At 48.2% G+C, this 25530-nt stretch overlaps 1 protein-coding gene and 2 pseudogenes across 1 annotated transcript; all 3 read left to right on the top strand.

Annotated features, from left to right (window-relative positions):
* LOC141236831 (uncharacterized) overlaps nucleotides 1-22673 on the top strand; it is a 71795-nt pseudogene extending 49122 nt beyond the window's left edge.
* LOC141236830 (uncharacterized) overlaps nucleotides 1-25530 on the top strand; it is a 363062-nt pseudogene that overhangs the window by 73512 nt on the left and 264020 nt on the right.
* On the top strand, nucleotides 1079-20147 carry LOC141236828 (uncharacterized). The gene is made up of 8 exons (XM_073668288.1): nucleotides 1079-1137; nucleotides 16449-16588; nucleotides 16718-16897; nucleotides 16981-17104; nucleotides 17187-17284; nucleotides 17481-17571; nucleotides 19871-19956; nucleotides 20142-20147. Exons 2-8 carry the CDS (start codon nucleotides 16520-16522, stop codon nucleotides 20145-20147), a joined length of 654 nt encoding a protein of 217 aa, XP_073524389.1. The 5' UTR covers nucleotides 1079-1137; nucleotides 16449-16519.

Genomic DNA, 25530 nt, shown 5'->3' on the forward strand with positions numbered 1-25530 from the left:
CACAAGCGGCTCCGCTCCGTACACCTCATAGACGCGTGGCTCCGCTCGATACACCTCGTACACACGCGGCTCCGCTCGATACACCTCGTACATGCGCGGCTCCGCTCCGTACACCTCATACACACACGGCTCCGCTCCACACACACACGGCTCCGCTCCGTACACCTCGTACACACACGTCTCCGCTCCGTACACCTCTACACAGGCGGCTCCGCTCCATATGCCTTGCACATGCGCGGCTCTGCTCCGTACACCGCGTACACACACGGCTCCGCTCCGTACACCTCGTACACCTCTACACAGGCAGCTCCGCTCCATACGCCTTGTACATGCACGGCTCCGCACAGTACACCTCGTACACACGCGACTCCACACAGTACACCTTGTACACACGCGGCTCCGCTCCGTACACCTCGTACACACGCGGCTCCGCTCCGTACACCTCGTACACACGCGACTCCACACAGTACACCTCGTACACACGCGGCTCCGCTCCGTACATCTCGTACACACGCGGCTCTGCTCCGTACACCTCGTACACACGCGGCTCCGCTCCGTACACCTCGTACACACGCGGCTCTGCTCCGTACACCTCGTACACACGCGGCTCTGCTCCGTACACCTCGTACACACGCGGCTCTGCTCCGTACACCTCGTACACACGCGGCTCTGCTCCGTACACCTCGTACACACGCGGCTCCGCTCCGTACACCTCGTACACACGCGGCTCCGCTCCATACACCTCGTACACATGCGGCTCCGCACACCTCGTACACATGCGGCTCCGATCCGCACACCTCGTACACACGCGGCTCCGATCCGCACACCTCGTACACACGCGGCTCCGCTCCGTACACCTCGTACACGCGCGGCTCTGCTCCGTACACCTCGTTCACATGCGGCTCTGCTCCGTACACCTCGTACACACGCGGCTCTGCTACATCCACACTGTAAACCCCTCCTGACCCCACACATAAACTTCAGCTCATCCAGCACCATGACAACCAGCACAGCAGAGTCCTGCATCCACTGAGGCCCCTGATCATGTGACCCCTAACTCCTCCCCTCCTGTGACCTCATCACAGCTCCTGTGCGCACAGAGCAGCCATATATGTGGTGGCGGCTCTGCAGGTGGAGGTATGTGGAGACCCCTCATTACTGGGCCCAGGGGGCATTAACACCTTCAGCACGGAGACTCTTTTGGGGTCTTGTGTTGCCCCTTTATAAGAATCATAAGGTTTTTGTTCTGTTTCCTGTATTAGATACATATGACCCAACTATGGAGACAGGAAGGGGGGAAACGTATTGTTCTCATAGTACAGGACCCCTTTACTGGCCCCACAGTGTAATGCCCCCATTATGCCCCTTATGCAGTATGTATAATGCCCCCACACAGTGTAATGCCCCCATTATGCCCCTTATGCAGTATGTATGATGCCCCCACAGTGTAATGCCCCCATTATGCCCCTTATGTAGTATGTATGATGCCCCCACAGTGTAATGCCCCCATTATGCCCCTTATGCAGTATGTATGATGCCCCCACACAGTGTAATGCTCCCATTATGCCCCTTATGCAGTATGCATGATGCCCCCCCACAGTGTAATGCCCCCATTATGCCCCTTATGCAGTATGTATGATGCCCCCCACAGTGTAATGCCCCCATTATGCCCCTTATGCAGTATGTATGATGCCCCCACAGTGTAATGCCCCCATTATGCCTCTTGTGCAGTATGTATGATGCCCCCACAGTGTAATGCCCCCATTATGCCCCTTATGCAGTATGTATGATGCCCCCCACAGTGTAATGCCCCCATTATGCCCCTTATGCAGTATGTATGATGCCCCCCACAGTGTAATGCCCCCTTTTTGCCCCTTATGCAGTATGTATGATGCCCCCACACAGTGTAATGCCCCCATTATGCCCCTTATGCAGGATGTATGATGCCCCCACACAGTGTAATGCCCCCATTATGCCCCTTATGCAGTGTGTATGATGCCCCCGCACAGTGTAATGTACCCCCAGTACCACCTGAGGTCCTGCAGTTGGAATAATCCCTCTGGAGTTGGTTTTCCCTCTGCCTGCTCCCCTACATGTAGACCCTCGAGCATGTATACAGGCATGTAGGGGAGCAGGCCTTACTAGATATTGAGGCTTTGTACAGTAATATACCGCATGAGGATGGTATCAGAGGAGTAAGATATTTCTTGAAATCAAGGTCAATAGAGTGTAGCAGACATAATGACTTCATGGAGGATCTTCTAAAATTCACTCTTACTCATAACTTCTTTCTTTTTGACAGGAAGTACTTCCACCAGCTCAGGGGTACTGCGATGGGGAGCCTCTGTGCCCCCTCATATGCTAACTTATTCCTGGACTGGTGGGAGGAATCCACAATATTCAGGGATGATCATAAGTGATGGCATCCATATATTGGGGTATGGTACAAATATATTGATGACATTTTTATCATCTGGTCAGGGACGAGTGAACAATCGTTTGAATTTGTCAGGGAACTCAATATCAATAGAGTGGGCCTTAGATTTACATCTGAATTTAATTATAATAATAATTTTTATAGCGCCAACATATTCCACAGCACTTTACAATTTTAGGGGGGACTTATACAGACAATACAGACTTTACAAAATAAGCATAACTCAGATATTAAAAGGAGTGAGGGTCCTGCTCGCAAGCTTACAGTCTATAAGGAAATAGGGGAGACACAAAAGGTAAAATGTACATATATTGTATAATACAGACTTAGTATACTAAATAGGGTAAGTACATAACGCTACATGAACTGATAGCCAGCCAGTATGTGTATAGTACAGACAGAGGCTATTCAGTGCATGGATGGTATAGTGGGGAAGGGCGTAGCCTTCCCTTGGTACTGAGATAGTTAAAGGAAGTGTTCCTGAAGTCAGACCTCTCTAACTGTGGTAGACCAAGCTAAGGGGGTTAGCTTTAGTGGTCCAGTTAGTAGAGTAGAGGGGGAACTTAGTGCCTGATCAAGCCTTGAGTAACATAGAGCTTGTTCCTGGCATAATTCCTTGTGGGCTGCAGTACCTGTAAACAGCCACAAGATGCCACTGTTCTGGGTGCAGATGTCAGGTTGAGTCTGCTAGCAGGGTTACAGACAGTGAGGAGTTAATACTGTGTGATGACAGCTCACCGAGGGTGGGCACTTTAGGAAAATTCCTGCTTAAGTTTTCAGAAAGCAGGAGGAGTCACTCAGTAAGAGATAGTACGGTGAATCGTTCGGGCAGCCTGACTATAGTGGCTGCTAGGGTAGACGGGAGCTCCATACCCTCAGACAGTGGGATCACCAGTGTGCAAGTCTCCCTACACAAGAGCACGAGTCCTGTTAGCCGGCCGGAGAAACTCATCAAAGGTAGTGAGGACTCGGGGCACTTCTAGTCTGCAGGAAGCAGAGGAAGATAAATAGGACTCCAGGCTAAGACGTGGGGGAGAGATCAGATCCAGGTCACTGTCAGTGTTACAGAAGAGTCTCTTGGGCCAGAGATTAGAGTCACAGAGATGCTTCACTTAAAAAGGGAACCAGGGCTGAAGGAGTTACCAGCGCCTGTGAGAGAGATGATAACCTGTCGGGCCTTATCCATTATATCTGCCTGTAAATATTGTACATATTCCTCTTCCCCAAGTAAAGTCCAAGTTCTGGTTAAGAACCTTGTGTCCTCTGAATTTATTGCTGTCCTGGTCCCAGAAGAGAAATGCCTGGAGACAGCCGCGATTGGATGGCTTGAAGTAAGTGAAGAGCACCACATACACAGCCACACTTCAGAGGGAGGACACGTATTGTCTGTAGGGTGCCATAGCGAGAGGGGGCTACAGCTCGCCCACGACTACCTCGCTGGGGCACCTTACATTTGGCGTAGTCGGCAGGATGCGAGCTCCTCGCATGAAGCGCCGACGCAGAACACTGAGGAGAAAGTGTTGGAAGGCATGCGGCCCAAGATGGCGGCCCGAGGCATGGATTCCAAGATGGTGACAATGGCGGTGAAGTCTGGGAGAAGAACCGCCTATCGTGGGAGTGGACGGCGCCGGAGAGCGCGAAAAGATGTCCAGCCCCTACGAGTTCCGGCCCGAAGAAGGAAGGGCCCAGCGGTGAAGATGCGTCCCAGGATGGGACGTCCAGTGAGGAAGAGGGGGCGGCGTAAAGTGAAGTCCGGCCCCGTGAGTATCAGCGCGCACAGAGAAGGGGTGCGGCTGAAGGCGGAGCTGCCGAGAGTGACGAGTGACGCGGCGGTCGCGTCAGAAGGCCGACCCAGGAAGAGGCGGAGTTGGACGTGCAGGACGCACATCACCGGTAAGCGACTGGCGCCATTTTCTGTCCGGCACGCAAGGGGAAGGAGGTACGGCAGCGGACGTCCTGAGAGGATGGCAGCCCCAGAGCCTGACAACATGCGTGAGTCAAGCGGTGAGGAGGAACTCCTGGAGATTACCACCCCAGGGGCCACGGCTGGGAGCCATTCGCCGGCGGGCGCTGCCCGCGAACCGTTGCCCTTACCCCCAGTGGCTGTCCAGTGGGCCACTAGGCCTGATCCGGAGCTGGGCCTGCTAGTCCATGAGCTTCGCATGTGGTGCTGGAGTCGGATGCCGGAGGAAACGTCCCCCTCGGCTGAGGGAGGAGAACATCCGGTGGGGCCGGAGCAATAGCTGCAGCGGAGCTTGAGAAAGGTGAGCGGTCCATGCCCCAGCGGCCAGTCACGCCTGCAGGATCTGCCCCAGTAGCTTCTGCGGCAACAGAGGCCCCCAGGCCTTCAGGGGACGGTGCGGTAGGGAAGCCCCCTAAAAGAAAGGCCCCGCAGGAGAATTTCTGGTCGTTGGCCTTGGAGGCCATACACTCCCCCTCGGCAGAGCGGTACGCCGAGCCCGGGAGTCCGAAATGGGCTACCCGCGACCCCCCCGATGACCGCGCGAGCACAGTGGCGATGGATCGATACCTTCCTGAGAGGCTGGCTGGAGAGGTCCAATGCGGCAAGAAGGGAGTCAGTGGAGAAAGCTCAGACCCGGGGGCGGGTCATAGAATTTCACATCCGTGAGGGGTACGGGTTTCTGGAGGAGGAATGGACCGGGCACGAGGTGTTCGTGGCCCGCGAAGTGGTAAAGCGGGACTATCTGCCCGACCGTCTCCACAACCTGCACGTGGGGGACATCGTGCACTTTGTAAAATGTGAGTGCCACAAAGGGTGGTATGCGGCTGCACTCACCCGTCCATATAAGTGGGAGGACATCCTGGAGAAGGACAGGCAGGTCCTCCAGCGAAGAGCTGAGAGGGAGGCTCGGCAGCATCGGGCTAGGGAAGCCCCTGGAGGATTCTTGCCCCCTCCCAAGGCTGGCGTCCCGCAGGAGGAAGAACCTAAAAACCAGCAGCGGGGAGATGTTGTCGGTAAGGAAGAGGAAGACTTCCTGAGCTGCAGCAGGGCCGACTCTCCCAGTGAGGCGCCTGATGTCGGCTCAGCAGCCAAACACCCAGGAGGGGCTGGAGCAGTGGAGCAGGGAGCTGCTAGAGAAACCCAGGCTGGCGCTAGTAATGAGGTGCATCATTTCATCGTGACCAGTTACGGCCCTACCCAAGTCGACTGTGGCAGCGCTACGTCCTCGGACGAGGACCCCGGGCCTAGCAGGTACCCCGACCAGCCGTGGAAGTGGAGGAGGCCACCTTCGTCCGCAGCATGGGTCGCCTTCATGATGGAACGGAAGGAGGCCTGGAAGAAGTGAGATAGTTGGCTGAAAGGTCCGTTGACCTTCTACTTCTTCCTCTACTAGGATTCATCGGTTGTGATCCTGTTGTTGGGACTGTTTCCCAATGGGGGCGGAGTGCCCCATGTTAAGTTGGAGAGAAAAATGGAGGACTGTTCCCCTACCTCCCAGGCCAGGAAGGCCTTAAGCAGCACCAAAAGTTGTGTGCCAAGAGAGCTGCTCCTTTTGTTTTTACTTTTATTTTTATTTTTGTTGCGCTTGTTGCGCCTTTTTCTGCTGAAATTTACAATGCTGAGGCACACCTTGAGGATGGATATCCTCCAAATCTAAGAGACTTGCGGCCTAGCGGGAAGAACCGGTGACCCCCGCTAGAGCCAAGAAGAAAGAGACTCACAGGGTGTTACCTGTGACTGTGTGCCTCAGAATGCAGCCCTCGAAGGAGATTGGGGGCTATTGAGGTGTTGGCCTGTCTTAAAAATATGGACATGGACACTGCGTTTCCAGGGTCCTTACCAAGAAGGACCGGTACCTCTGAAAAGTTGATAATGGACTGTCCTGAATTGCTGTCCCTGGGCCCTTAACCGAGAAGGGCCGGTCTCCCATCCAAGAAGATGACCTCAGGACCAGTCGTTTACTAAAATGTTTTAGTAAAATTTAGTAATGTGATATAATGTCATAGCTGCTGATTTGTGTTTATTGTTTACTGTGGTCAGGGACACCAACATTAAAGTGTCAGGGAATGTAATAGTGGGGAAGGGCGTAGCCTTCCCTTGGTACTGAGATAGTTAAAGGAAGTGTTCCTGAAGTCAGACCTCTCTAACTGTGGTAGACCAAGCTAAGGGGGTTAGCTTTAGTGGTCCAGTTAGTAGAGTAGAGGGAGAACTTAGTGCCTGATCAAGCCTTGAGTAACATAGAGCTTGTTCCTGGCATAATTCCTTGTGGGGTGCAGTACCTGTAAACAGCCACAAGATGCCACTGTTCTGGGTGCAGATGTCAGGTTGAGTGGTCCAGTTAGTAGAGTAGAGGGGGAACTTAGTGCCTGATCAAGCCTTGAGTAACATAGAGCTTGTTCCTGGCATAATTCCTTGTGGGCTGCAGTACCTGTAAACAGCCACAAGATGCCACTGTTCTGGGTGCAGATGTCAGGTTGAGTCCGCTAGCAGGGTTACAGACAGTGAGGAGTTAATGCTGTGTGATGACAGCTCACCGAGGGTGGGCACTTTAGGAAAATTCCTGCTTAAGTTTTCAGAAAGCAGGAGGAGTCACTCAGTAAGAGATAGTACGGTGAATCGTTCGGGCAGCCTGACTATAGTGGCTGCTAGGGTAGACGGGAGCTCCATACCCTCAGACAGTGGGATCACCAGTGTGCAAGTCTCCCTACACAAGAGCACGAGTCCTGTTAGCCGGCCGGAGAAACTCATCAAAGGTAGTGAGGACTCGGGGCACTTCTAGTCTGCAGGAAGCAGAGGAAGATAAATAGGACTCCAGGCTAAGACGTGGGGGAGAGATCGGAGCCAGGTCACTGTCAGTATTACAGAAGAGTCTCTTGGGCCAGAGATTAGAGTCACAGAGATGCTTCACTTAAAGAGGGAACCAGGGCTGAAGGAGTTACCAGCGCCTGTGAGAGAGATGATAACCTGTCGGGCCTTATCCATTATATCTGCCTGTAAATATTGTACATATTCCTCTTCCCCAAGTAAAGTCCAAGTTCTGGTTAAGAACCTCGTGTCCTCTGAATTTATTGCTGCCCTGGTCCCAGAAGAGAAATGCCTGGAGACAGCCGCGATTGGATGGCTTGAAGTAAGTGAAGAGCACCACATACACAGCCACACTTCAGAGGGAGGACACGTATTGTCTGTAGGGTGCCATAGCGAGAGGGGGCTACAGCTCGCCTACGACTACCTCGCTGGGGCACCTTACACGTGATTTTGAAGAAAATTTTAATATGGGCCAAAACTGGGACAGTTAGATAAGTATGTTGAGGTGATAGGCCAGTCTAAAAAATGTTTTTTTACGGCACGCTTAAAACTGTGGGTATTGGGAATTAATCAAATTGTCCTGGGTAGTGCATTCCAAAGAATTCGTGCAGCGTGCGAGAAATCTTGGAGACGGGAGTGGGAGATTCGGATTATGGAGGATTTTAGCTTTAAGTCATTAGCAGAACGGAGGGCACTGGTAGGGTGGTAGACTGAGACGAGGGAGGAGATGTAGAGTGGTGCTGAATCGTGGATAGCTTTGTGGGTAAGAGCAATAAGTTTATATTGAACTCTGTATTGGATGAGCAATCAGTGCAATGACTAGCACAGGGAAGAGACATCGTTGTATCGGTAGATGAGGAATATGACCCTGACAGCTGTGTTCAGGACGGATTGGAGAGGGGAAAGTTTAGAAAGAGGGAGACCGATAAGTAAAGAGTTGCAATAGTCCAGACGAGAATGAATAAGAGCTACAGTAAGAGTTTTTACCGAGTCAAAGGTAAGAAAAGTTCTGATCTAGAGATGTTTTGAGGTGTAGAAGACACGAGCGAGCAAGTGATTTGATGTGAGGAGTGAAGGAAAGATCTGAATCAAGTATGACCTCAAGACAGCGGGCATGTTGCTGGCGAGTAATGATGGAGCCACAAACAGAAATGGCAATATCGGGCACAGGTAGGTTAGTGGAGGGAGGAAATACGAGTGTAACGGGTCCGGGAGGCGGAACCTCTGAGCTATTATACAAGGGGGCGGCCCTTGTAAGGGAGCGGGTGGCAGTCTCTGGGTGAACGGACAGGGAGTTACGGCAAGTGATCAGGGCAGTCTCTGGGTAACGGGTAGGTACGACCTGTGATGGCAGAGCCTCCGGGTAGGCTAGCAGGCAGATGGTAGATGTGTGCTCCCAGGTGAGCAAGCGAGAGTCTCTGGAATAGCAGGTGGTCACGGCACGTGACGGCGGGACCTCCGGGCTGGCAAGTAGGCAGGTAACGGAGATGCGCTCCCAGGTGAGCGGGCAAGAGTCTCTGAGATAGCTGGTGGTCACAGCACGTGACAACGGAGCCTCCGGGCTGGCAAGCAGGCAGATAACGGAGAAGCGCTCCCAGGTGAGCGGGCAAGCTGGTCCATAGACAGACTGACCGGAGTAGTAAGGCAGACCGTCGGACCTCAGGCAAGCAGGCAGGTAGCAAGTATTCAGGCAGGAATCAGGCAGGTAACTAGCAGGAAACTGGCAGGAAACTGGCAGGTAACTGGCAACGGGACCTGAGGGCTGAAGCACAGGTGAGACACAGGTGCAAACAACATTGCTCGGGCACCTCCATTTTGGAGGAGGTGCCTTATATATGATGAAGTCCTCCGGCCATTGGCCGGGGACTCCTTAGGACGGCGCGCGCGGTCCCTTTAAGAGGAGGGGAGCGCGCGCGCGCGCGCCCTAAGCACAGGGGCCGGGAAGGAGCGCGCGCTGAGAGCAGAGCGGGAGGAGGACGCCGGGCACGGAGCAGAGCGGTGAGGGGAGCAGCGTCCCTGCCTAGCAGAGGGCAGGGACGCCAGCGCTACAGTACCCCCCCCTTTAGGCCCCCCCTTTTTTAGGCCAGACAGAAATTTAGCTAGGATGAGAGGGGCATGGATGTTCTCCCGGGGCTCCCACGTTCTCTCCTCAGGACCAAACCCCTTCCAATCTACCAGAAAAAAGGTCTTTCCTCTTACCCTTTTGGTGGCAAGAATGTTCTCTACCTCAAACTCGTCCTCAGCAGAAACCGGAGCAGGAGGCGTACCTGTAGACTTGGAAAAAGAGTTAAGCACTACAGGTTTGAGGAGAGACACATGGAAGGAGTTAGGGATCCGTAAGTTGGCCGGGAGTTTCAATTTATAGGCCACCGGGTTGATCTGACTGATGACCTCCAGTGGGCCGATGAACCGAGGCCCTAACTTATAGGAAGGGATCTTGAGCCGGACATATTTGGACGAGAGCCAGACTTTATCCCCAGGGCGGAATTGAGGAGGGTCCAGACGTTTTTTGTCAGCGTGTCTTTTCATACGCTCGGATGACAGAAGGAGTGCGGACCGGGTACTCTCCCATATGGAGGAAAATTTGTTAACAAGAGATTCCGCAGCCGGATTGTCCGCCGAGGTGGAGACGGGAAACGGGATCCGAGGATGCTGACCGTAGACTACAAAAAACGGGGATTTGGAGGAAGACTCGCTCTCGTGATTGTTGTACGAGAATTCGGCCCATGGCAGGAGATCCACCCAGTCAGAATGGTGGGCATTAACGAAGTGCCGAAGGTAACTGGTCAGGTTCTGATTGATCCGCTCCACTTGACCATTAGACTGTGGGTGGTAAGCGGAGGAGAAGTCCAGGGTGACGTCCAGCAATTTACAAGTGGCTCTCCAGAAACGGGAAGTGAACTGTACCCCACGATCCGACACGATGTGACGGGGCAGGCCATGAAGACGGAAGATGTGGCGGATAAAGTCTTTAGCCAGCTCGGGTGCAGACGGAAGACCTGGCAGTGGAATGCAGTGAGCCATCTTGGAGAAGCGGTCAGCGACCACCCAAATGACCGTACAACCGGCAGAGACGGGTAGATCAGTAATGAAGTCCATCGCTATATGCTGCCAGGGGGCAGCAGGTACTGGCAGAGGTAGGAGGCGGCCGGCCGGCAGGTGTCTCGGAACTTTGTTGCGGGCGCAGGACACACAGGCAGAAACAAAGTCTATTACATCCTTGTGCAGGTTAGGCCACCAGTAGTGCCGGGTAATAAGCTGGAGGGTCTTTTTCTGACCGGCGTGGCCAGCTAGTTTAGACGAATGACCCCAGTGTAGGATCTTCTCCCGATCAGGTACTGGTACGAACGTCTTACCAGGAGGAAGACGATTTAGACTCACGGGAGCCACCTGCATTACTCTGGCGGGATCGATGATATGTTTCGGATCCTCCTCGAGATCAGACACCAGAAAGGACCGAGACAAGGCATCCGCCTTGACGTTTTTGTCAGCCGGGCGAAAATGAAGGACAAAATCAAAACGAGCAAAAAACAAGGACCACCGGGCTTGGCGCGGGTTAAGTCTCTGGGCATGCTGGAGGTAAGCCAAGTTCTTGTGGTCAGTGTAATTTATTACCGGGTGAAGAGCCCCCTCGAGCAGGTAACACCACTCCTCCAATACCAGTTTGATGGCCAATAACTCTCGGTCTCCTATGGAATAGTTGCGCTCAGAGGAGGAGAAGAGTTTAGAGAAGAAGCCACAAGTTACCATCCTCCCGGAAGATGATTTTTGAGTAAGTACCGCTCCGGCTCCAGAGGAGGAGGCGTCAACTTCCAGGAAGAACTGTTTGTTGCCATCTGGGCGATGCAGCACCGGGGCGGAAGAGAAGGCCTGTTTAAGGGAAAGAAAGGCCTCCTCTGCTTCGGGTGGCCACTCTTTGGGATTGGTACCTTTACGGGTGAGCGCAGAAATTGGGGCCGTCCGGGAAGAGAAGTGTGGTATGAAGAGGCGGTAGTAGTTGGCGAAGCCCAGGAATCGCTGAATGGCCTTCAACCCCTCCGGTCGGGGCCATTTCTCGATGGCAGACAGTTTCTCAGGATCCATTTGTAGGCCGGTCTGAGAGATAATGTAGCCCAGAAACGGAAGCGAGGTCTGCTCAAAGAGGCACTTCTCAAATTTAGCGTAGAGATGGTTCTGCCTTAGCCTGAGCAGGACCTGACGAACGTCCCTCCGGTGAGTCTGGAGATCCGGAGAGAAGACCAAGATGTCGTCCAGGTACACCACTACGCAGGAGTAGAGAAGGTCCCGGAAGATGTCATTGACCAACTCTTGAAAGACGGCAGGAGCGTTACAGAGACCAAAGGGCATTACCAGGTATTCATAGTGGCCGTCCCGGGTGTTGAATGCCGTCTTCCATTCATCCCCCTGACGAATACGAACCAGGTTGTACGCCCCACGAAGGTCCAGTTTGGTGAAGATCCTAGCCCCCCTCAGGCGATCAAATAATTCTGGAATGAGCGGAAGGGGGTACTTATTCTTCACCGTGATCAGGTTTAGGCCTCTATAGTCTATACAGGGACGGAGAGAGCCGTCCTTCTTTTTGACGAAAAAGAAGCCTGCTCCCGCCGGGGAGGTAGATTTCCGGATGAATCCTCTGGCCAGATTCTCCTCAATATATTCGGACATTGACCGGGTCTCAGCAGCGGATAAAGGATAGATACGCCCACGGGGAGGAGTAGTACCGGGTAGCAGATCGATGGGACAGTCGTATGGTCTATGTGGTGGTAATGTCTCTGCCTCCTTTTTATTAAAGACATCTGCATAAGACCAATAAGGAATCGGAAGTCCAGGTAGATTAGCTGGGGTAGGAGAGGGACGGACGGGATGGACGGGAACCAGGCAGGTTTTATGACAGTCTTGTCCCCAGCGAAAGACCTCTCCGGTTTGCCAGTCTAGCACGGGTGCATGTCTCTGGAGCCAGGGCAGACCTAGCAAGAGGGCGTGAGAGAGTCCAGGCAGAACATGAAAGGAGATACTTTCAGAATGCAGCATTCCCACCTGCAGGGTAATGAATTCGGTGATGAGTTGAATGGGGCGAGGTAAGAGGCCCCCATCCACGGCAGCGACAGACAAGGGTACAGCCAGAGGTTTGGTAGGGATGCGGTATTTCTCAACCAGGGACTGTGAAATAAAGTTCCCGGCTGCTCCAGAGTCAAGTTGGGCTAGTTCGAAATAACGGTTCTCCCCGTAGATGATCGAAACTGACAACAGCAGGGATGGAGAGGATTTATTCTTGTCTAGGTGGACCTCTCTGAGCGAACCTAGACACAGGCGTTTCCCGACCTCTCCGGGCAGGCACGGATCCGGTGCTCCTTACTGCCACAGTAGAAGCAGCTCCCCTCGGCACGGCGTGAGTCCTGACGGGTTTTGACCATCTTGGTCTGGTCGACCTGCATAGGCTCAGGAGAGTGTACCTGGGGAGAGATGGAGGGAATGACGGGTTTCTGGGAAGTAGGAGCTAAACGTGGAATCCTTCTCTCACGGGTGACCTCTTTGGCACGCTCCTGGAACCGTAGGTCAATCCGGGTGGCAAGGGTTATTAGATCATCGAGAGAGATAGGAATGTCCCGACCAGCAAGTTCATCTTTAATACGACCGGACAGACCCTCCCAGAAGACGGATACCAGAGCGTCGTTATCCCAGGCCAGCTCCGAGGCAAGGGTGCGGAACCGTATGGCATATTGGCCCACGGTGAGACCCTCCTGACGGAGGCGTAGCAGAGAGGATGCGGATGAGGTCTTCCGTCCGGGTTCGTCGAAGACTTTCCGGAAAGCCGAGAGAAAAGCAGGCAAGTTGGACACCAGGGGGTCTCCTCTCTCCCATAGAGGATTTAGCCAGGCCAGGGCCTCCCCGGTGAGATGGGACATGATAAAGGCAATTTTGGCCCGGTCGGAATTAAACTGATGGGACAAAAGTTCAAAGTGCAGGGTGCACTGATTTATGAAGCCCCGAGCCTGGACGGGGTCGCCTCCGAAGCGAGGAGGTGCAGAAAGCCGGGGTCCGGGGTAGGATACCATAGTATTAGTGGGCAGCGGAGCTGCCGGATTGCAAGATATGGCACTGGCGGAGGTTGTTGGTGGATCAGACAGGGTGTTCAGGCGAGTATTAACATTCCGCAGATGACCCAGGATGGCCTCCTGTTGGGACTTCTGACGGGACAGTTCAAGACAGAGGTCCGAGAGCGAGGGAGCTTGGGTGCCACCGGGTTCCATGGCCCGAGCAAACTGTAACGGGTCCGGGAGGCGGAACCTCTGAGCTATTATACAAGGGGGCGGCCCTTGTAAGGGAGCGGGTGGCAGTCTCTGGGTGAACGGACAGGGAGTTACGGCAAGTGATCAGGGCAGTCTCTGGGTAACGGGTAGGTACGACCTGTGATGGCAGAGCCTCCGGGTAGGCTAGCAGGCAGATGGTAGATGTGTGCTCCCAGGTGAGCAAGCGAGAGTCTCTGGAATAGCAGGTGGTCACGGCACGTGACGGCGGGACCTCCGGGCTGGCAAGTAGGCAGGTAACGGAGATGCGCTCCCAGGTGAGCGGGCAAGAGTCTCTGAGATAGCTGGTGGTCACAGCACGTGACAACGGAGCCTCCGGGCTGGCAAGCAGGCAGATAACGGAGAAGCGCTCCCAGGTGAGCGGGCAAGCTGGTCCATAGACAGACTGACCGGAGTAGTAAGGCAGACCGTCGGACCTCAGGCAAGCAGGCAGGTAGCAAGTATTCAGGCAGGAATCAGGCAGGTAACTAGCAGGAAACTGGCAGGAAACTGGCAGGTAACTGGCAGGTAACTGGCAACGGGACCTGAGGGCTGAAGCACAGGTGAGACACAGGTGCAAACAACATTGCTCGGGCACCTCCATTTTGGAGGAGGTGCCTTATATATGATGAAGTCCTCCGGCCATTGGCCGGGGACTCCTTAGGACGGCGCGCGCGGTCCCTTTAAGAGGAGGGGAGCGCACGCGCGCGCGCCCTAAGCACAGGGGCCGGGAAGGAGCGCGCGCTGAGAGCAGAGCGGGAGGAGGACGCCGGGCACGGAGCAGAGCGGTGAGGGGAGCAGCGTCCCTGCCTAGCAGAGGGCAGGGACGCCAGCGCTACAACGAGTAGTTCAGTTTTTGACAGATTGAATTTTAGATAGAGGGAGGGCATAGTGTTAGAGACAGCGGAAAGACAATTACTGGTATTTTGTAATAATGCAGGAGTGATGTCCGGAGAAGAGGTGTATAATTAGGTGTCATCAGCATAGAGATGGTACTGAAAACCGAATCTGCTGATTGTTTGTCCAATAGAAGCGGTATATAAGTAGAAAAGAAGGGCGTCTAGGACTGATCCTTGAGGAACCCCGACAATAAGGGGAAGGGGAGAAGAAGAGAAGCCAACAAAAGACACTGTGAAGGAGCGGTCAGAGAGGTAGATCCACAGTTTCGAATGCTGCAGAGAGATCCAGGAGAATCAGCAGGGAGTAGTGACCATTAGATTTGGCTGTTAGTTGATCATTAGAAACTGTAGTGAGTGCAGTTTCAGTAGAATGTTAGTTATCTGAGAGATAGCATATTAGACAGGAGTGGACCACTTGTTCCAGGAGTTTAGAGATAAAGGGAAGATTGGAAACAGGTCTGTAGTTAGCAGCACAGTTCTGGTCGAGGGATGTTTTTTTAAGTATTGGATGTATGCTGGCGAGTTTAAAAAAGGAGGGAAAAATAATAGATGAGAGGTAGAGGTTTAATATTTTAGTTAGGTGAGTAGTGACAGCTGGAGAAAGGGACTGAAGGAGATGTGAGGGAATAGGGTCACTGGTGCAGGTGGTAGAGCGAGAGGAAGAAAGGAGCCTTTTCACTTCTTCCGTGACTGGTTTGAAGTCAGAAAATGAGCAAGATGCAGTGTAGGAGGGAGGAGTATGCATAACATTTGGGAATTGAGAGAAAATTTCCTATCGGATATGGTCAATTTTTTCTTTTAAATAATTGGCCAGATCGTCAGTGCTGAGGTTGATGGTTGGGGCCTGTGCTGTTTGATTAAGGAGGGAGTGAAAAGTGTCAAACAGGTGCTTAGGATTATTGGACCATGAGATGATGAGGTTGTTAAAGTAGGTTTGTTTGGAGAAGTGAAGGGCGGAGTTATAGGTTTTAAGCATAAATTTATAATGGAGGAAATCTTCGGCCAGATTAGATTTTGTCCACAGCCGTTCGGCACACCTGGCGCACCACTGGAGAAAACGTGTTTGCAGCGTGTTCCAGGGTTGTCGCCGTCTGTGCCAAGTTGTTCTCTGTGTAGGAGGTGCGGCTTCATCCAGGGCGCATTGCAATGTTTTGTTATAATGCTTCAGTGCAAAGTCAGGGCATGAGAGGGAGGAGATTGGGGCCAATGATCATTGCAACGTTTTCATAAATTTCTGGGTGTTAATGGCATGTATATTTCTATAAGTGTGGAAAGTGGGGGTGTCTTGAGCAGGGTGACAGTTCTTGACAGAATGAAAGAAGGTTGTGATCAGAGAGCGGAAGAGGAGATTTAGTAAAGTCATGTATTGAACAGAGCCGGGCGAAGATCAGGTCAAAGAATATTTCCATCTTTATGTGTAGGAGAATTAGTAAGCTGTGAAAGGCCGAAGAAGCAAATTAGCGATAAAAGATGAGCGGCAGATGGGGAGAGGGAATCGCCTATTGGGATGTTAAAGTCTCCCATGATGAGGGTGGGGATGTCATAGGATAGAAAGTTTGGAAGCAAAGTGATCCACAAACTGACGGGAGGGGCCCGGAGGGCGATACACAACCGCCACTGGCAGGGAGAAGGGCCGGTAGAGTCTGACTGTGTGGGCCTCAAAAGAAGGGAAGAAAAGTGAGGTTACTGGGGGGATAACCTGAAAAGTACATTTTGTTTAAAGGAGCAGACCAACACCAATTATTACCAGTTGCTTTTCCTGTATGTACTGATCATGAAGGATTGCAATGGGACTCTAGGGACACTCATCTACCATAAACCTTCAAGGACTAATAAACTATTGAAGTGGGATAACCACCACCCCCATCCCCATAAAAGAGGAATACCCAAGGGCCAATTTTTACGGGTGAGAAGGTACTGCTCAAATGTCACAGATTTTAATATACAGGCAATAGACCTGAACACCAGATAAAGGGTGCTCGTGGTACATTTTGGATTCCGCATCATTGTTCGCAGAAAAATGGTCTTATCCATCAGCTTATCTTTTTCTTATTCAGATCTCTAAAATACCGGATCCTCTCAGTGAAGATTGTCTATATAAGAAAATTTTCCTGATTTATCCAGGAAAATGATGGACAAAATGGTGGAGAGGATATTACACCTCACCCTAGAGATCCTCTTCCGGCTTACTGGAGAGGTGAGAGATTCTGATGACGTCACATTACATCATTCTTATCTATGGGAATAACAGATGGACAGAACTGGAGAGGTGAGGACTCTGGAAATGTCTGTAGTGAGATTTATTAATGTGTCTCTCCATAACCAGGATTACACAGTAGTGAGGAAGACCTCTAGTGAGCGCTGTCAGGACCCTGTGTCTGAGGGATGGGGAAGACCCCTGAGCCCAATCACAGGGCCTCCACCTCACCCCCTGATACATGAGGACTTCAATGACCAGAAGATCCTAGAACTCGCCTACAAGATGATTGAGCTGCTGACTGGAGAGGTGACACTGCTGGGAATCATGGGACTTTATACAGTAACGCTATGGAGTGATTGGGTGCATGACGGTATCATTATATGTGTCAGGTTCCTATAAGGTGTCAGGATGTCGCCATCTATTTCTCAATGGAGGAGTGGGAGTATTTAGAAGGACACAAAGATCTGTACAAGGACGTCATGATGGAGGTTCCCCAGCCCCTCACATCACCAGGTATTAGATAGGACTGAATACACACGGCCTATAATTATCTATATGTAAAGAATAAATTCAGTCCTGTATGTGTTTCCTCCAGATCTATCCAGTAAGAGGACAACACCAGAGAGATGTCCCCGTCCTCTTCTTCCACAGAACTGTAAACAAGAACATCCCAATGTTCCTCAGGATCATCAGGTAGATGGAGAGAAGGTGTCATGAGATTTCCCCTATGATGTGTAGACGGCTGTAAAGGTCATGTCTTCAGTTTTGTTTTATCCACCATCATTATGTTTTATATTTGTGTTATGAGAACGGTGGAGATGGCAGGATTAGAGCTGATCATAGATGGGACTTCTCCATCTGTCTTTGACTTTTATAATATTTGTTTCAGGGTGAAGATCTGACGCATATTAATACTACAGAGACATATGTGAGGGGTGATGAGCGGTGTAAAGAGGAGATTCCTACATATGACTACCCAGGTGAGTAGTAACCACTAAATGCAGAGAAGTCACAGATTCTTCTCAGTCACCGGCTGTGGCTGCTTTATCGGTGGTGTGGTCCGGCCGTATCACAATCGTGTGATCACCATTTTGCCGCTAGACCACAACATTCTCCTCCGTCCGAAAATATTCAGATTACTTTGTGTAATTGTGAAAGGCCTTTTCTGTAGAACTTACAACCTGGAGGATCCACTTACCCCCTGGGATTAGGAGACACTGACCGTTACCTGCCCAGGTCTGTAAACTACAAAGCCAAATGACCGCATACGTAGAATGTGCTGACAAGTTAGAAAATCACTTGAAGAAAAATATAATGATGGACCTGTAAGAGAAAGCGGAGGGTAATGATGGTGTTGGCTTCCTAGGACCCTGATATCTTATTGGATGAATCTACCTTCTCTCCCTTCTGTGCTGCTGAATGTGCTCATATGGTTCCTACAAGACCAGGTCCAGTCTTTCTGGCCAAACTTCACTTTTATGATCGACAACATTAAATGTGCAGTGAGGGTCAAGTGTGAATTTCTGTACAATAACAACAGAGTTTCCCTTTATCCTGACTGTTCAATTTCTTTTAAAACCAACTAACTTCAAACAGGATTGCAATAAACTATACAGAAAACATTACACCTGTGCCATGATATATCTCTAAGCTGTGCGTGGCTGATGGCTGTAATATACATTTATTCCCGCCTGCAGGAGATGTGTTGGCTCCAGCCCTGGTGTCATGGATTCACTCCACGTCATAAATAGTATTGAGCGAATTTGTTCGGCATTTCAAATTCAGGTTTGTGTTCGGGGTTCCGGCTTGTTCGCGCCAAATGGTCAACCATAAATGAGTGCAACTCCAGTTTAGTGTTGGATTTCTCCCTTCATACATACGTTGTTGTTGGGGATGTTACATGTTTATATATTCTTTTTTTTTTTTTTTCAATTCCCTCTCTATGATAGTTTCATTGTGGTTGGATCGGCCTGACTCACTTATGTGACTCTGTAACTCCCTGGTAGTCTTTCAAAAAGAAGATCTCCATTGTCTCTTCCACATGCCAGAGATCTAAATCTAAGACACCTCAGCTCTGCACTATTATAAAAAGTTCACTTTAAATGTCCAATATTTCTTCTCATCTGACAAAATATTGTCCCTTACGATAGTTTAGATTCCCAAGAGCCCCCGAGCCCCATACTCCAATTACCCCAGAGAGGTTTCACCACTAGTTACTCATTTATTACTGATGGAGACTGTTGAGTTTGATCATTTCAGTAGATGTTTTATTGTCTGTAGTCACAGTTTTTGACTTCAGTAATCCTCTGATTTAACCCCTTCCTGCAGCCAGTTTTATGTTCCTAATCAGGCTCCATTTTTCAAATCTGACGTGTGTCACTTTATGTGGTGATAATTTTGGAATACTTCACAAAGGATAATAGGAAACAAATGGACCTTACAAATTATTTTCCAACTTATTTTGAATCTGACAATCCCCTATATACGGTTGTACACTACTGTTTGGGCACATGGCAGGCTAAGAAGGGAAGGAGCGCCATTTAGCTATGAGGAATGCTCAAAAGATGGCCACCAGGAACAGGCTTGTCACTATCTACCCTGTTTACAGATTTCTCAAATTACTTTGCTCATCATCCTTTAACCCATCTACATGGATCTGAACCTACACAGAGACCCCTAGGCTTGGGCCACGGTGTTACCTGCTGTTCTGTGGAGTGAGATGGGAAGAAGAATAGTCAGGTAGCCGAGTCAGAAAATGGCAGAGAAAATGCAAAATCAGAAGACACAAGAGTAGTCAGTAAACGGGCCGAGGTCACAACATGAACCAAATACACAAGCCGGGAGCTGAGCACAGAGGACTGAACCAGAGGAGAACAAGGCTGGATCTGGCAGCTTCCGGCAATATGCTTCCAGCTTTAGTAGGGTGCGGTGCTTTCCAAATTGCTTAAGCAGGGAGCAGATTACTCCAGCTGGACAGAACACACACCCATACTGCTAGACTGGATGGTACTACTGGTCCCAGCAACCCTAATCTTAGTGACTGGACAGAACCTGCGCCTTTAACTCCATATTTGTGAGGCAGAATGAGCAAACAGTTGAACACCACGCTCCACTGCTTCATCCTATGAGATTTTCTATTATATAGTCATTGTCCTGGTGAATAAGTGAATTTTTTAATATAACTTGCCTTTTTTACAGACAATTTAAGTAGAAATGTTCAAAAATATAAAATTGAAGGATTTTTTATTAAAAAATAATAATTGTTTTTATTCTTGGCAGATGACTGCACCAGGAGATCAGAGGAACAGCTGACATCTTCAATTTTTAAATCAGATGATCTTGAGATCACACAAGATGCAATTGAAGTGAATGCCATTACTCCAGATAAACCATCATCCCTTCACAGCAAAGATCTGTCATCTAATCATTTGAAACAGGTCTCGTCTTCTGATTCATTACCGACTACTAAGGAAAATCAAAGTCAGAAAATAAGCATTAAAAAACAAACTGCTCCTAATGCAAAGAAGACATTTTCACATTCAGAATATAGAAATAGTTTTCCTCTTAAAAAGTCTTTTCTTAAACATCAAAAAATTCACACAGCGAAGAATAGATTTTCTTGCTCCAAGTGTGGGAGATGTTTTAATCAGAAATCAAGTCTTGTTAGGCACCGGAGAACTCACACAGGAGAGAAGCCATTTTCCTGTTCAGAATGTGGAAAATGTTTTATAGAGAAATCAACTCTTATCAAACATCAGAGAACTCACACAGGAGAGAAGCCATTTTCCTGTTCAGAATGTGGAAAATGTTTTACAGAGAAATCAACTCTTATCAAACATCAGAGAACTCACACAGGAGAGAAGCCATTTTCCTGTTCAGAATGTGGAAAATGTTTTACAGAGAAATCAACTCTTATCAAACATCAGAGAACTCACACAGGAGAGAAGCCATTTTCATGTTCAGAATGTGGAAAATGTTTTAACCAGAAATCTAGTTTTCTTAAGCACCAGAGAACCCACACAGTGGAGAAGCCTTTTCCATGTTCAGAGTGTGGGAAATGTTTTGTACAGAAATCAAATCTTTTCAAACATCATAGAACTCACACAGGGGACAAGCCTTTTCCATGTTCAGAATGTGGAAAATGTTTTACAGAGAAATCAACTCTTATCAGCCATCAGAGAACTCACACAGGAGAGAAGCCATTTTCATGTTCAGAATGTGGGAAATATTTTACAGCAAAATCTAATCTTATCAAACATCACAAAACTCACACAGGGGAGAAGCCTTTTTCATGTTCAGAATGTGGGAAATGTTTTACAGAGAAATCAACTCTTACCAAACATCTGAGAACTCACACAGGGGAGAAGCCTTTTCCATGTTCAGAATATGGAAAATGTTTTAACCAGAAATCTGATTTTGATAAGCACCAGAGAACCCACACAGGGGTGAAGCCTTTTTCATGTTCAGATTGTGGGAAATGTTTTGTACAGGAATCACATCTTAACAAACATCAGAGAATTCACACAGGGAAGAAGCCTTTTTCATGTTCAAAATGTGGGAAATGTTTTAACCAGAAAGCGCATTTTGATAACCACCGGAGAACCCACACTGGGGAGAATGCCGCAACTACACCCAACTAGTCTCTGTACAGACAAGAAAGGCCCAAGCTGCACAACTAAAAACACCACCATAGACCTAACTCCCTAATACGTCGTTGAGGAGTTTGTCATACCTCCTGAGGAACCAGAGGGGAGGCTGCAACACGCTGTCAACAAGGGGAAAGGAAAGTATGAAGTAATATACGAAAAACCTGAATGACCAACAAAAACACATTCATATAGAGCAAAGAAGGCAAGCTAAGGAGAACCAAAAATAAAAGGAACGAGTATAATCTCCCAGAAACCTAACATTGTTAGAATGAAAAGGTACTGGGAGGGAAAGCAAACTGACCGGGAGGATAGTTTCACCTTTGTGGTGAAACTTATACAATTCATCCTCACCAACTGTAAATGTAAACCTGTCCGTTTATAATGACCATGGACAAGATAAAGATTCCCAACTCACATCAGGACCACAAAATCCCAGGTACTTTCAGCTGAATCACAACTAATCAAGTGTACTTAATTATATGTACCAAATGTCCAACTGGGGGTCTGTATGTAGGGGAGATGGGGCAAAAACTTAGAACAAGGATGAATTCTCATCGCCACACAATAAAAGAAAAAAGATTAGATCTACTTGTGGCCAAACGTTTTTACGGCCACAACTGCTTATCCCTTTCCAAAACTGATAGTTCTGCTTCACGTCACTTGTCTTATCTATTGCATTATTCCTGTGCCCTATTATGTATAAATATGTGACTCTTCAGATTTTGTGTTATACTTTGTCTGATGAAGAGACCTGAGTAGTCTCGAAAGCTTACTGACTAATAGCTAACTGAAAAGATGGTATCAACCACTAAGGACTCTCAAATTTTAATATTTTTCTCCATACATACATTTTAAGATCTCTCCACAGGTGTTCAATGGGATTTAGATCCAGACTCATTGCTGGTCAGAACTCTCCAGCACTTTGTTTCCATCCATTTTCTGAGTGCTTCTTGACGTATGTTTGGGGTCATTGTCCTGCTGGATGACCCATGACCTAGGACGCAAACCCAGCTTTCTGACACTAGGCACTACATTGTGACCCAAAATCCTTTGCTAATCTTCAGATTTCATGATGCCTTGCACACAGTCAGAGGCAGCAAAACACCTTTGAACCTCCACCATATTTGACTGTATGGGTTGTAAATTTATTGATTATGCAGTTCTTTTCTCCTTTTTCTGTTTTCTCCATGCTTAGTGTGGCCCACATATGCATACAATGCAAAGATTGAATCCATTTCTCCCATTTTTATCTGGTTTTAGTTGTGATTTTCATATTGCCCACACCTGTTACTTGCCACAATTGCGTTTGAACAAGCTTCACATGCTTGAAATAAAGTTGTTTACCCACAATTTTGGCAAGGTGCTAACAATTTTGTCCGGCCTATTTTGTGTGAAATAATGTTCAATTTGCCATTTTTTCTCTGTTTTCTTGTATTGTTCCAATACATGCAAAGGAAATAAACGTGTATAGCAAAAAGTGTAATTTCAATAATTTTCTGGGAGAATTACTTCATTTTCTGGAACAATTTCAAGGGAGCCAGCACCTTGACCATGACTTGTTTTTGTTGCCTTTTTAATTTGTTGCAGCATATCATCCTCTACGTGTTCAGCTATATTAGGAGGCTTGTAGCAAAGTCCAATTAGTAGCTTTCCATTATTGCCATTTCCATGTACATTTACCCAAACTGACTCTCTACATCAGAGATATAAAACTCAAAACATGTAGAGGGCCAAAATGAAAAACTTTGACAAAGTCGTGTACCAACCAGTATACAGTATAATGGGCCCCACATAGTCCTCCATACAGAATAATGGGCCCCACATAGTCCTCCATACATAAGAAACAAGAGGAAAAAACTTCAAGTCAGAGTCCCATATAATACTGAAAAAATGACAAAATTTTATTAATTATAATTTATACAGGAAAAAAATATGAATCGCAGAAACAGAGACAGTTAATAGTAAAACAATGGAGAATCACTAATGAGGAGCATGAGACAAATTAACATGATTCTTTTCTGATGTAAATACATAATTGGGCTGCCAAAAAAATAAGAATATATTGTTAAAATTCACTGAAGCATTCAATAAAAGTGCAGGTGCTTATGAGGCAGGTCAGAAGTAGTTGCTATATAAGAGGTTAGTCATACCGCTGTCTATATATAGGTACTAATATAAATAGCTCATACCGGGGGTAGCAGATCTTTATAAGTGGTATCATTGCCCTGACCCCTTAGGCTACAGAGTAAAAAGTATATCCTAATACATATTAAAGACTAGAAAATGCACCTAAGTAGGAAAAAAGATTAAAGACCGGCACCAAAAAGAGTGTAGCATGAATCCTATAGTATACTTACAGCCACAGTAGATGTGAACACAGTCCTCAATGGCACTCACCCTAATGCGCGTTTCGGCACAGCTGCCTTCGTCAGGAGGTGGCGTCAATGAAGGTGGGTAGGGTTTAGAAACCCTTGAGCCAATAGAAAAGGGGGTGTGTAGTCTCTCCGCCAATGGGTGTGGGGAGGGAGTGACATGACACATGGCAATCACCGCCGCATCCACGGCAACATCATCCATGACGCCGCAAGAACGTGGGGAACCACGTGACCGCGCATCATGGAGCAGATATTGATACGGCCAGTGAGGACACCATAGAGAACAGTGAAGCCATGCGTACTGCCCAGTCCACAGACATATATAGTCAAATACAAGCGGAGAGAAAAGGAAACTAGCATAATGGGGTAAACTGTCAATAATAGCATAACCCTAATGTATTTGGGTGTGATGGTGCTTTGCTGGTAACACTGTTGGGGATTTATTCAAAATTGAAGGCACACTGAACCAGCATGGCTGCCACAGCATCTTGCAGCGGCATGCTATTCCATCTGGTTTGCGTTTAGTTGGACCATCATTTATTTTTCAACAGGACAATGACCCCAAACACACCTCCAGCCTGTGTAAGGGCTATTTGACCAAGAAGGAGAGTGATGGGGTGCTACTCCAGATGACCTGGCCTCCACAGTCACCAGACCTGAACCCAATCGAGATGGTTTGGGGTGAGCTGGACCGCAGAGTGAAGGCAAAAGGGCCAACAAGTGCGAAGCATCTCTGGGAACTCCTTCAAGATTGTTGGAAGACCATTTCCGGTGACTACCTCTTGAAGCTCATCAAGAGAATGCCAAGAGTGTGCAAAGCAGTCATCAAAGCAAAAGTTGGCTACTTTGAAGAACCTAGAATATAAGACATATTTTCAGATGTTTCACACTTTTTTGTTAAGTATATAATTCCACATGTGTTAATTCATAGTTTTGATGCCTTCAGTGTGAATGTACAATTTCCATAGTCATGAAAATACAGAAAAATCTTTAAGTGAGAAGGTGTGTCCAAACTTTTGGTCTGTACTATATATATATATATATATATATATATATATATATATATGTATATATATGGGGTATAGGCGATAGCCAATTATATATAAGTCAGAGAAGTTAGTTGGCAATGACAAAACAAAGTATATCTTTAAGAAAAGCTTGAAGTATAACATGATTATATGAGATCATAATATAAATGCATAATAAGATATAAGAAAATATCTCTCAAAATATCGATCTATAAATGCGAAAGATATACAATATTAACTGTTTGGATCAAAAATGTGCACACAGAAAAAAAGTTACAGATCTTGAGAGCCAAATAGTGCCGGCAATTATGTCCATGTTATCCAAGAGCAGAATGGAAGTCCTCAACGTCATTGACGGGTAGAAATGGAGATATCGCGTATACAAACATGCCAATCACCATGTAATGCCTTTATGAAAATTTGGTAGAAAAAGACGACAAACTCTCATAGGGGAACACTAAAGAAATAGGAAAAAGTTAAAATAAAAAAAAACTACCCAACCATATGAGATAAAAAGGTAAGACAAAATAGCTAAAACAATGTGGATATAGGTGATCAGAGAAATGGGGCATAACTAATATTTTCGTTCAAGCCCAATGGATGGAGTGCTTTTAAAGTCCAAATCCATCTGCTCTCTTTTTGGGCTAATAGTTGGCTCACTCTACCTCCCCTAATATTAGTGGTGATCATGTCAATACCCTGAACTTTAAGTTTAGATGCGTCACACTTATGGTGTATTCTAAAATGCTTGGGAATAGTTTTTAACGTAGAAATATCAGTTTCATTTACCGCCGCTTCAATACCTAGGACGTGTTCACGTATTCTTGTCCTAAGTTGTCTAGTTGTGAGCCTTACATAGATTTTAGGACACAGGCATGTCGCATAAT

This window comes from Phyllobates terribilis, unplaced genomic scaffold, assembly GCF_046119375.1.
Source record: "Phyllobates terribilis strain yellow unplaced genomic scaffold, ASM4611937v1 Scaffold_726__1_contigs__length_752350, whole genome shotgun sequence".
Lineage (NCBI taxonomy): Eukaryota > Metazoa > Chordata > Amphibia > Anura > Dendrobatidae > Phyllobates > Phyllobates terribilis.